Source organism: Neofelis nebulosa, chromosome 15 (assembly GCF_028018385.1).
Source record: "Neofelis nebulosa isolate mNeoNeb1 chromosome 15, mNeoNeb1.pri, whole genome shotgun sequence".
In the NCBI taxonomy this organism is placed as follows: Eukaryota; Metazoa; Chordata; class Mammalia; order Carnivora; family Felidae; genus Neofelis; species Neofelis nebulosa.
The window spans coordinates 27983364-27996650 of record NC_080796.1 but is presented as its reverse complement, the minus strand read 5'-3'; the positions used below and the strand labels follow the sequence as shown (position 1 = coordinate 27996650).

At 37.2% G+C, this 13287-nt stretch overlaps 1 protein-coding gene across 5 annotated transcripts in view; it reads left to right on the top strand.

Annotated features, from left to right (window-relative positions):
• PLA2G4A (phospholipase A2 group IVA) overlaps positions 1 to 13287 on the top strand; it is a 160003-nt gene that overhangs the window by 96123 nt on the left and 50593 nt on the right. For all 5 annotated transcript variants that reach the window (XM_058701814.1, XM_058701816.1, XM_058701815.1 and 2 more), the window contains one exon: positions 7007 to 7143. In XM_058701814.1, coding sequence (XP_058557797.1) covers positions 7007 to 7143 — 137 coding nt within the window. The remainder of the gene's footprint in view (positions 1 to 7006; positions 7144 to 13287) is intronic.

Here is a 13287-nt window from a genome sequence, read left to right as displayed (position 1 = left end):
GAAAGGAGCAGAGAGAGAGGGAGACACAGAATCCGAAGCAGGCTCCAGGCTCTGAGCTGTCAGCACAGAACCCAATGCAAGGCTTGAATTCACAAACTGCGAGATCATGACCTGGACCAAAGTCAATGTTCAACCAACTGAGCCACCCAGGCGCCCCTCTTGTTTTTCTTTAGTGTTTATTTATTTTTGAGAGAGAGAGAGAATGAGAGTATGAACAGGGGAGAGACAGAGAGAGAGGGAGACACAGAATCCAAAACAGGCTCTAGGCTCTGAGCTGTCAGCATAGAGCCCAACACGGAGCTTGAACTCAAGGACAGCGAGATTATGACCTGAGCCAAAGTCAGACACTTAACTGAATGAGCCACCAGGCATCAACCCTGCCATCTGGATGTCTTCTTTGGAAAAGTGTCTCTTCATGTCTTTTCCCCATTTCTTCACTGGATTATTTGGTTTTTTTTGGGTATTGAATTTTTTAAGTTCTTTATAGGTTTTGGATACTAAGCCTTTATCAGATTCATTGCCAATATCTTTTCCCATTCCATCAGTTGCCTTTTAATTTTGTTGATGGTTTCCTTCACTGTGCAGAAGCTTTGTATCTTAATCAGGTCCCAATAGTTCATTTTTGCTTTTGTTTCCCTTTTTATTTGCCTGATTTTGTCAGTGAAAAAAGAAAAAGGGATAATTTGTAAGTGATAATTACTAACAAAAATGAAACCCAGACACATAACAATCTAAATGATTATAACCATCTGTCTTTAATACTACTAGTGAGGAACTGGCGTAAGTAATTCTAACACTTCTTAACTTTTTTGATTTGTAGTCCTCTTTCATACTAGTCAATAAAATAATAAGCCATCTTAGAAATTAAAAAATGGATTTAATGAACTGGACTAGGTGTATTAAAAAGTACTATAAGTAAAATATTTTAAGTCTATATTTTACTAAATATAATGAAGTATATTTTTATCTAATATCAGTAGAGTTATGTATTAAAAACACCTTTTTCCCAATAACAAGTGAAAAATGTTTGTTAAATGAATAATTTACCAAGGAAAAAATTTTCTCTTTGTGTTTTTCATAATTTTTGAGCATTATTTTTAATACTTGATAGTTATGGCACAGAGGTGGTTACATACTTTTACCTCTTTAAAACATGAAATGGGGCTATGATGGTTAAATTCATGTGTCAACTTGGAGGGTGATTTTAGGTGAGATTAACATTCAGATCAGTGAATTTTCAGTACATAAATTGCCATGGGTAATGTGGGGGGAGGGGGGTGTACAATCATTTGTAGGCCTGAATAGAACAAAAAGATCAGCCTCCCTGAGCAAGAGGGAATTCTCCAACAGACTGCCTTTCTCTTCATCTGCACTCTTGGCTCTCCTGGGTCTCCGCCTGCCAGACTTCAGACTAGAACTGTATTTTTTTTAATTTTTTTAATGTTTATTTTATTTTTGAGAGAGAGACAGAGAGTGAGTCGAGGAGGGGCAGAGAGAGAGAGAGAGAGAGGGAGACACAGAATCTGAAGCAGGTTCTGGGCTGTGAGCTGTCAGCACAAAGCCTGACACAGGGCTTGAACCCACAAACTGTGAGATCATGACCTGAGCTGAAGTTGGATGCTTAACCAACTGAGTGACCCAGGCACCCCTAGAACTGTATTATTGACTCCCCTGGTTCTGGAGTCTGCTGGCCCATACTGCAGATTTGGACTTGCCATTCATCCTAATTTCATGAGCCAATTCTATATAACAAATCTCTTTCTAGAGAGGTAGATATATAGATACATCTTGTTGATTCTGTGTCTCTGGAGAACCCTGACTAATAGGGGAGCCAAGGAAGCAAAAAGTCTCTGTATAATTTTCAGACCATAAAAATTTATGAAAATGTAAAAAAAAATCCTTAAGCATTTTAGAGTTTTCTTTTGCAAGGGAGGAAATTAATAATATCCATATGCCCCTGCATTACAATAATTTAATCAAAACCACAGGATTTTTGGTAAGTGAAAATTCATTTCCTGTAATCATATGAGAGAAGTATGAGAAATATTCATTGATATCATTTATGCACAAATTCTGATGCTATAAGGTCTAAATATAACCCCAAAACTTTCAATAATCTTTATTTTAAATCGTTTAGACTTTGAGCCAGGTCTAACAGCTGCATCTTATAACTCTCCAGCTTTCTTTGAAGCTATTTTGGAATGACCAAGACATTTAAAACATCAAAAGTTAGCCTTCATTTGTTAGGTAAAGTTGTGCTGATATCATCTGAAGTGACACATGAATCTGAAATATAAATTAGCTAAATATCAAATGGGTTTTTTTCAATAAAGATTACCCTGTCTTTCTGAACAGTGAGTAAAAGGAAAGGGAATGAATTATCGTGTCAGTGACACCTTTGTTCACACCATGGTTCTATGACCTAACAGCTGTCTGTATGTGGACAAGGTATTTATGTGCACTGAATTGCTCTTCATCTGAAAAATGGAAGTAATGCTGATCTCCTTTAGAGGCCTGGGAAGATTAAATGAAACACATTGAATGTGTTTCGACATTGAAAAGTACCCAAGCTCATACCAGGTACACAGTATTTTCTTGATAAGTTTAATCTCCCGTTTTTGTAGTTAATAAAAATTTATACTTTTATAGGTTGTTTTTAAGTTTATTTTGAGAGCGAGAGAGAGAGAGAGTATGTGTGAGTGGGGGAGAGGCAGAGAGAGAAGGAGAATGAGAATCCCAAGCAGCCTCTGTGTTGTTGGCATGGAGCCTGATGAGAAAGTCAATCTCACGAACCTTGAAATCATGACCTGACCTGAAATCAAGAGTCAGATGCTTAACCGACTGGGCCATCCAGGCACCCCTATCCTGTGCTTTTATAGTTTTATAATTCATATTCTGTAGTAGTTATAGAATCTAGAGTGTTACTAGTAGCAAAAAGCCTCAAGGTTGTTCATTGTACCCAATATTTCTACATAGAAGTAAACAGAGTTCAAAGAGGATTTTCTTTGCCTCGGGTCACAAAGCTAGTTGTAAGGAAAGCTTTCAGAGACAGTGGAGCATAGTGAATTAAAAGCTTTGGAGTCTGACAGATCCAATTGAATCCACAGGACATTACTTTCTAGCTTTATGATAATGGAAAAATGAACTTGTGTTTCAATTACTTTATCTTTAAAATGTAGGTGAAAATATATATCTCATAGAGTTATGAAAATTAAATGATAGACATAAAAACAGATTAATTCATATGTAATAAATGAGGATGGTAATTATAATCTTCATAGTCTTTCCATCATGTGATTATTCAATTTTTATGTGCAAACATCTGACATTTTTTTACCTGATAGCAGCTCAGATATCAGACTTAAAAATCTTATGTGAAAACTCTCTTTAAGAACTTACTATAAAGCAATAATGAAAACAATGGGTTATACAACAACGAATTCCAGAGCAAGTGGCTGTTTCCAGAAAATTCCTAACAATATAAAATAGGCATCCATAAATTATGCTGGGCTACTGGCTTAGGAAGAAGGGCAGCTGGGGATTGGAGAAAGTCTTATGTTCAATTTTCCAACTTTTCTTATTAAATCTGACTCCAAACAACAATACAGGTTGTATGTTCTGTGTTGAACAGTGTACTCCGTTACTAAGGGTTTTCTTTCTCTAAACTATCTGATTTGTATAGGTTTAATGTTATTATTAAAAATAACATGTTTATTTGTTTTTTGAGAGAGAGAGTGACGATCTTGGCCTGATCTTAGGCTCAGTGCTTGGCACATGGCAACAATAAATGTTCACTATTATTACTACATTGCCTATAAACTCAACTCCTCTCTCAAGGCCTAATTCAAATCCCTCCTCCTTCTAACTTCTTAGCTGGCCTGTTTACAACTACACTGTACTGTGCTCCACTCACCCACTTTATAAACCACTTCTGTTTTCTATCTTAGCTTTCCTTCCCCTCCAGATCAGTTTTTAAGAGCTTATGTGTTTTACTTTATTGACAATTTAAACATTTATGTTTGAGAACATTCTGTGTATCTAAATATACACAGGTTCAAAGCCATTTAAATTGCTCCATTGTGCCGGTGGAATGCGTTTTCATCAGTGAGGTCCCCAATATATTGGTCATATATTATATATGACCAATGTGATGAATGACCAATGAATACCCAAGGATCAGAATCCAAGTGATTGGAACACAATGTATCCGTGTTGTGTATTTTGCATTTCTGAGATTGAGTGCAGTATTTCCCCTGCAGCTGGCCCCCTGCCCCGGGGGTTCTTCTCCTGGGCAATGGCCGCATCATCTGCTGGGAGCAAAGCTAGAAACCCTAACAGTCTGACCACACTCCTTCCTCTTTTGTTCCTAATGTCAGATCAGTCACCAGCTTCTCCTTGTAAATGTACCTTGATTCTGTTTCTCTCCTCACAAGCTTCGCTTTAGGGGGTAGAAGAAAGGAGGAATTGTTTGCCATTTGCACCCAGAAGAAGAGGATACCATGACTGTTACAGATAAGATGGAACTGCCGAAAATACTTGAGCTCATCTCTGCACATGCGCTCCATGATTTGGACATTGATTTCGCAAATGAGACTTTGTCACATATGTAGAAAGGAAAACCTGATAACAGTAGGAAATTTTTATTTAACTCCAGTCAGAGCATCCCCACACAGTTCAGGTTCTGCTCTGCTACCCATGGGGGCTTCTTTCTTCACTTTGTTTCTTCTAAAGCCTTGAATTGCTCCATGATCTAATATCTTTGCTCCATGAACTGCTCAGTCTTCTGTCTCTAACTTCTTCTTTGATAATTGTTATCACTGAGAAACAATGTCAAACAAAAGACACCTCTTCTCCCTGGCAATCTCACAGTGCCTCCACATCATCCTCTGTCTGTCCAGTAAATATTTCCCTCCATCCACTCCCTATGCCTTTGTCTGTTCTTCCCACTGTCTTGTCCTCAACAGACTCTGAATTTTACTGGAAGATGTTGGATTGTGCTCACCATGTGCCTGAAAGTCTTAAGCAGTTGTTATTAACCATTTTGGTCTCAGAAATCCATTATACTCTTAAAAAATACCATAAACTTCTAAAAGATTTTATTTATGTGGGTTATCTCTATGGATATTTACCGTATTAAAACTGAAACTGAGAAAACTTACTAAAATATGTATTTATTTTAAATACGTTGATGTTGGGGCACCTGGGTGGCTCAGTCGGTTGAGCGTCCAACTTCAGCTTAGGTCATGATCTCACAGCTCGTGAGTTCGAGCCCCGCATCGGGCTTTGTGCTGACAGCTCAGAGCCTGGAGCCTGCTTCAGATTCCGTGTCTCCCTCTCTCTCTGCCCCTAACCCACTCACATTCTGTCTCTGTCTCTCTCAAAAGTAAATAAAAACATTTAAAAATTTTAAATATGTTGATGTCACATTAATATAAATAACATTTTATGAAAATAATCAAATTTTCAAGAACCAAAAAAAAAATGAGATCCATTTTTACAATTATCTTTGTTGTTTGACTTAACAGAAAACAGCTGGATTCTCTTACTGCTTTTGAATCCAATCTGTTGCTATATCACACATCCTGTAATTTCTTGAAAAACTCCATCACACCCTCGTGAAGTAATGAGAACAAAAAAAGGCAAATGACCTCTTACTGCTATCATGAAAATAGTTTTGACCTTGTGGACACCCTGAGAGCTGTGTACACTTTAAGAGCTGTTCCCTAGAGTAGAGAGAGAAACCACCAGCTCTCTTAAGCAATAATGGTTGAGGACCACAAAGAAAATGACAGTCTCTCCCTCTCCAAACAAACACTCGTGTTTTAGTCATGTTGCAGACAGCCTTTGCTTCTCTACTGGGAAGACTCTTGGTTGACTCATGCTGCTTCCGTTTCCAGACCGGCCTCCTTCCCTGCCCTCATCCCTCCCTATTGAATAACTGTGCATCTTTAAAATTAAGAACCGGTTTCTTTTTTTATTTATGAAGCTCTCTCTACCATTTCAGTTTCTCTGATTGGAATTCACCACACCTTCTGGACCTCACGTACTCCCAACCTGTAGCGCTTTATTTTAGTAAGGCGTGTTAGCATGAACGCCAATGTAGGAACCTGGGGTTTGACTCCTGACTGCGATTTATTAATTGCATGACCCAGAACAAGTTTTCGAGGTCTTGCTTCCAAGTACCTTGGTTGCTCACCTATAAAAGAGCATAAAATCCTATAAACCTGTAAAATCTTCATGTGGATTTTGTGGTAATCAAATGAGATAATTTCTATGAAATACTTAGAACAGTTCCTATCAGATAGTAATTGCTCAACAGATGTCATCTGTCCCTATTCGTACTATTGTCATAATTATTATTATGTTTCTGCCTCACTTAAATAAACTATATTCCCCGGATCCACCTGTGATGACTGAAAGATAGAGACCGCTCAATGAGATTTATTTAATAGATTAAAGAGTAAATAAATTTTTTAGGTCTTGTCACATTCGTTTTTAATTGCTTGAATAATAGCATGTATTTTGAAATGAGTCAGCATAAAGGAGTAGTAAGAATTATGCGCCAAGAGGGCACAGTGCTTACCTAACTAGAAGTCACCAGTTAATAGGCCTTATGCAAGTAATATCACCATTGTAGAACTTCCATCTGCAGAATAAGCAAAGACTTTTTTGTTCACCTTGCAGGATTTTTGAGAGGATAAAAAAAAAAAATGCACCCGAAAGCAAGCCAAAAACTGCAAAGGGTCAAGTAAATATAGGGAGTTATGGTTGTCGTTATTTTTAAATAGAGTTAGTTGGTGTTTTAGCAATGTCTGCCTTCTAAGAGACATTAATTCTTGATTGTCTTATATGGAACATTTTCCTTTTTAAAAATTAGTTATTGTTAAGGTATGATGGAGTTTACAATTCCTGATTACCAAATGTAGAACATATAACATAAAAGTTGAAACAAAACAGAAATGTATTTTATGGCTTCACAAATGATCTCTTTGTTTCATCATCCCAGGTGCCTGTGGTGGCCATACTGGGCTCAGGTGGAGGGTTCCGAGCCATGGTCGGATTCTCCGGTGTGATGAAGGCACTATATGAATCAGGAATTTTGGACTGTGCTACTTACGTTGCTGGCCTTTCTGGCTCCACATGGTTAGTATGCATTTTAAATCTTAGTTATATCATGCTAAATGTTTTGCATTTATCTACCTCAAACCTTAGAAAAGAAAAGAAGATTTAGAAAATTAACCTTAACTTCACGTTACTGAAGTATTGCAGCTTCATTGAATAATTTGCTTCTTAAAAACGTTTTTTACGGCAAATTCATACATAATGATGACTCTTGTCATAAATTTACTCCCTTTAAGCCTGTTTGTAACTTAAAATGCAGTTAAATGTAAAATTTAAAAATAGATCAATTGAAATTCTATATAAATATCACAGAGTGGAATAACATACTCCACCCGTAATTAATTTAATCTTCCTATAATTTTCTGATTTGTAATCTTTCAGCAATCATGTCTAAGTCTCCATGATTCACTGGGTATTCATTTTCTTCTCTAGGGCAAATAGAATGAAATGCAAGATACCTTAGTATATAAAAGAAGAAAAACAACTTTTGAATGAAGAAATGCAATAAGTTTCACTGATTTGCATATAATTGTGAAATTAATCCTTTAAATGTATTTAAGCGCAGCTAAATCTGGATAGAAACATAAAACATCTGCATGTATAATATTTGTGCACTGTAGATTTGACTTTTCACAAACGTGTATAAAACATGTTCAAAGACTCTACTGTGTACTTTTTGGTTTGCCTAACTCATAGAAGCACATTGAAAATCAAATATTAGTTCTTCCCCAGATGTCTCAACTATGAGTGTCACCTTATTACAAAATGTCTGACTTTGATTTACAAGGCTTTTTAATCATGCAGCCATAGTAAAGTTCATCTATTATAATACTATACTAAATATGTCTAGCACTCTAAAATTTCTGTACCTTCTCATCCTGTGAGATGGATCTGAGTTTTTTCATTTTTCAACTAAAGAGAATTTGACTCAGAAGCCAAGTGATTTGAACCAGCATGTAAAGTCAGGCTTTTGATCCTCTGTTCTAGCATTCTTTGAACTAAACCATAACCTTCTATTGGACAGGTATAGATTCTACATAGAGATTCACCTATAAAGAGTCTATAGTTTCTTAAACATTTTGAATCAGATTCTTTAGCTAAGAAACAAAAACTTAGAATTATGGTTGCCACCTTCTTTGTATGTACCCTCAAAATGATTTATCTCTTTTGAAAAAAGGGTGTAGCCCATCATTATTCTTTCCCTTGAAGGAAAGAACAGGCACCTGCCTGTTTAATGAGTAATATGATGGAAAAACTTGGACCCTTAGATTAATTCGCCTACTCAAGCATTTTTTTATTACTCTTTGAATGGCTTTCTTTCTCTGAATTCAATATTTGTTAGATCCCTGTGGTCCATCCCTGACTGATACATTACAGGAAGCTTACTTTCTTAGACTCAGCTAGTAAAGACAGAGCAGGTATGATTTGGGGTGCTGATTTGAGGGTATAATAATGCATGTTTAGGCTTAATTAGAGCTGCAGTCATTGAGTTGGTTATGGATTTGGGGCAACTTTGGGCAACATCTTATATTCTGTCGGGATTTGAAAAACAAGTCCTGCAAAATGTAATTAAGAGAATTTCAAATGTTACAGGCCAATCATTTAAACATTTACAGGCCATGCGTTTCTATATACAAAAATTTCTATATACAAAAAATTGTCTAAATTCCTCAAGATTAGCCTTCACTAATTTATTCTATTTCCTTAAAGGACACTCACTCCTAAAATCCTTACAATTGATTTTCACCTGAAAGCACCTAATTTTCAAATATAATGGTGTCTTGAAATTCTTTTCCTCCTTGACTTTTTGGGGGAGCCAGGGAGGATGAGGTTGGCAGTTGGGACATTTCACACATTAGCTGTCCCTCTTACAAATCCCTCCTACTATGCCTTTTAGTTTTTATTTCCTCCTCTCTTATTGCTCTGCCCTCCATACTGTCTTTACTACTTTCACTGCTTTTCTCCTTAATATGAGGAGACCTCCTTTTTGTTCTGTTATATCTACACCCCCCCCCTTGGTAATTTCACCAATTTCTACCACTTCAGCTATTACTACCAATAATTTAGTTCATGGGACTCTAGAACACCCCAAAAGCTAATGGACCAAAAAGGGAAGGAAATCCCTAATGGACAATGCAAAGTAGCTGTCAGAGAAGAGCATCACGTAAAAAATGACCCAGAGGTCAAGGGTGGAGAGTACTTCAAGAAGTAGTGGGTCTTTTAATAGAGTGAAACATGTGTGAGAAGCTTAGCTTAGAACTGGGTTTGGAAATCTTTAGTGGTTTTAGCAAAAATCACTAAAGGAAATAAAGAAAACTCTTGATCTTGAAATTGCAAGTAAGAAGTGAATAGAAGATGAAGAAAGGTGGGGAGGTAAACCTTTCAGGTGCTGTATTTCAAGAAGGGGAATATAGGAACTCGGGGAAGGGTTTTGGTTTTGTTTTATTTTCAGAATTTCAGGGACTTGGATATTTTTGTAGAAGTCTGAAGTAAAGGAAATAATGTAAAAGGATAGATGGAAGGTAAAGAAATAGGTGGTTCGTGGATAGAAAAAGATTCAGACGGAGACAGGACGGGACAAGAGAAGAAGCACAAGTGAAAGCTGTTCATTGTGGAGAGAAGAGATACTTCCTGAACAGAAGAAAAGGTGGTCAGGATGATGCATGTTCATTTTCTCTTGAACAGTATAGGCAAGAAGGTAAAAAGTTCAAAGGAAGGAATTCAGAAAGACTTGGATAAACAAATTACACTCTTGTGTTGTGTAAGTTTTTATATTCTGCTGACACATGACCATTACTTGGCACAAATGAGGTAATACGGAAATATTTGGAGAAGCCCTGGACCTCCCAAAAAGGTTTCTGTGATCACAAAAGAGAATTTTATGTAGGACAAAGGCTTCCCTTGTAATTGCTACTACCCTTATGGTAATTATTTCTGAAATTATTTTGGGATGATACTGTGCTATTCATTACATATAAATGTTAGCCAACCAGTTGGCACAACTCTCTTCCCCAGTACAGCTTCATCTGCAGAATCACAAGGGGCTGTGGGCTCTTGACTGCCACGCTTGTATGACCTTGCCATCTAAAGACAAATCAGAGTAGCTCTGCAATGATAGCAGTGGGGCTCAGTCCATTAAAGTGACCCAAACGGAATTCAAGAAGGAGAACTTTCAGTTCAGGAGTCTGAAGACTTCCTGCAGCATTGAACAATGAAACAATTTTAGGAGACGTTGTCAGATAAGAGGTGATAGTCTAAAAGATCAAGGTGTAAGTTAGAGAAAAATATGTTGTTTGGGGTGGTGACTGTGCTTGGCTTGTTCGCTTAATGAATCTCTCCAGTTTGTCACACACTGAATGACTAAATGAAGATTTGCATAAGTAACTGCCTTTTGAGGGGAAAATTAATCTAGAGATTTCTTTAGGGTTTCAGGCTATTTGCTTCACAAATGTCAAGGGTCTTCTCAAGCCATTCCGAATTTTAGTTGCTTTTGAGACTTGCTTTTGACACTTTTTTAGGCATAGAAATTCTATATGTTTACCCCTAAGGATTCTGATTTGGCAAGTCCTTGGGGGCCAGGCATTGATATTTTAAAACATTGGCCGGGCGATCTGGAGGAAGAAACTGCACTGAGAATTCCTTGTGCAGTTTTGACATGATTTAAGTATTAGAATTTCACACTTAGCCTAAAATGCATTCGTATGGAGAGAATGATAAGTTCCATCATATAAATATGTTGAAAAATTAGAGGCTGATATCTTCAGATTTATAGAGAAATAAGTTGAGGATCCTTCCATTCATTAATTAACTATTTGTAAAGGCCCTGCTATGTCTAAGTCACTTAGTTTCAGAAATTTGATTGGTATAATTGGGAATCACATATTAGTAAAGAGATGAAAATTAAGACTTAACTATAGAGTTGCAAATTGGGGTGATGTTTGTGTGCTTTAGATGGTAGCATGTCCACAGACACTAGTAACAGTGAATCCTGCCTTGGTGCAACCAAGGAAACAAAGACAGCTATTTAAGGAAAACTGGCCATTGCCTACCCCTCCATCTTTAGCATCACCAAAGCTAAAACTCAGGTCTTGCATGTCACCATGATGACATCATGAAAAGTCTGTCCAATTCACACTCATGATTTCTAAAAAATAAATGCTGAACAAGCAGAGAACATTAACCCAGTGCCAAAGGCTGAGGTATCTAGGTCTTTTTGTCTTTGGCTAGGGCTTGTATCCTCAAACCAAGTGCTTCATAGTAGGGAAAGAATCAGAGAGGGAAAGGGGGAGAGAAAAATTCCCTCAAGTGAATGAGTTTACTTCAGCATTTAGAGAAAAGAAATGGACTACAACCTTCCTACATGGAACAGAGAGAATTGGGCTGACATCTGTATACTTTTTGGCCATTTAAAAAAATCTACCTCTGAAACTGTGGCAGAAGTCCTAGCTTCTGAGCAATTCTCAAACCCCAGAGGAAGGACTTTCTTGATCTAGAGCCAATGGCTAACATTGAGGAGAAGGGAAGGGAAGGGAAGGGAAGGGAAGGGAAGGGAAGGGAAGGGAAGGGAAGGGAAGGGAAAGGAAGGGAAGGGCCTTCAGATCTTGCTGGGGGCAATTCATGGGGCAAAGGTATTTACTAGAATCATAAGTTGATTCATTTAAAGACCAGCTAAGTAGAGATGGAGAAGGGAAGTCTTAAATAATGTTATTTCAGATTTGAGTAATTACATCTTTCTGCTGAGGAGTTGGAAATGACAACTTCCAACAGCAGAATGATCATATTATTTCCTTTTTATCTGTCTTTTGAAAAGATTATTCTGAGGCTAAATTGTTCTCTACTGACATTAAGTGTTTGGTCCTTTTCTTTATTTTTACCCTGCTTCATTAAGGAAAGGATTTAATGTATCTTATAAAGTAAAACTGGGTTGCATACAATAAGGATAGAAGTGAAAAAAGGTAAGTAAATATATAACTAGAAATTCAATTAAAAATTCATTCTATAACCTATAGCTCTGAAAAGCATGAAACACAGGCTTGAGTTTAAGCCTTCTAAAGTCCAAGGCAAAATCGAACTATGTAAAATCCAATTGCATAATATAATTTTTAAAAAGCTAAGGGCAAACCAATTGTCCATGGAGGTAGAAATTATTCTTGTTAATAAAACCAGTAAAGAAGTTCTTAGTGTTCCCATAAAGAATGAAGCATATCCTGGATAGTTCCAGAGTCAACCAGTCAGAGGCACCAAAAGATGTTTTATTTTCCTATTTTTATTATGTTCTTAAATACAAACCAATGCATTCCATCAATGCACGCAATTACTGAAAAGTAGGATGAGGTCCAGAAAACCAGACGTTTATTGATTTTTATGAGTCATGTGATAGACCTTAGAATAACTACAGGAGTAGACAGACCCTGGTATCTCTCAAGTACTCTAAGCTGTATTTTTATAGATATTTGGTAATTATCCCAGGCTTGAGTCTGGAGTAAGTCTTTTTTATTTATCTTTATCACATGTTTTGGGGGAATTTTAGGAATCCAATTTATGTAATAAATATCTTTTAAGAATTCTTATTTGTTTTTATTTATTTATTATTAAGTTTATGTTATTTTGAGAGAGAGAGAAAGTACACATGTGCACACAGGAGGGGCAGAGGGAGAGAGAGAATCCCAAGTAGGCTCTGTCCTGTCAGCACAGAGCCTGACACGGGGCTTGATCCCACAAACTGTGAGATCATGACCTGAGCTGAAGTTAAGAGTTGGACACTTAACCAACTGAGCCACCCAGGCGCCCCAAGGATTTTTATTTAAAAAATTTTTTTTGTGGGAGGAGCGCCTGGGTGGCTCAGTCGGTTAAACGTCCGACTTCAGCTTAGGTCATGATCTCCCAGTCTGTGAGTTCGAGCCCCGCATCGGGCTCTGTGCTGTCGGTTCAGAGCCTGGAGCCTGCTTCGGATTCTGTGTCTCCCTCTCTCTCCGCCCCTCCCCAACTCACGCTGTGTCTCTGTCTCTCAAAAAATGAATAAACGTTAAAAGGTCTCTCATCACTCTCCATTTGTTAACTTATAATTATTCTCAACTTGTCTCCAAAGAACTCTGAATCCAATAAGAAATTCTAATTTCATGTGAAATGGAAGTAGTTTGGTCTCTAAGAACTGAAATCTTGTTT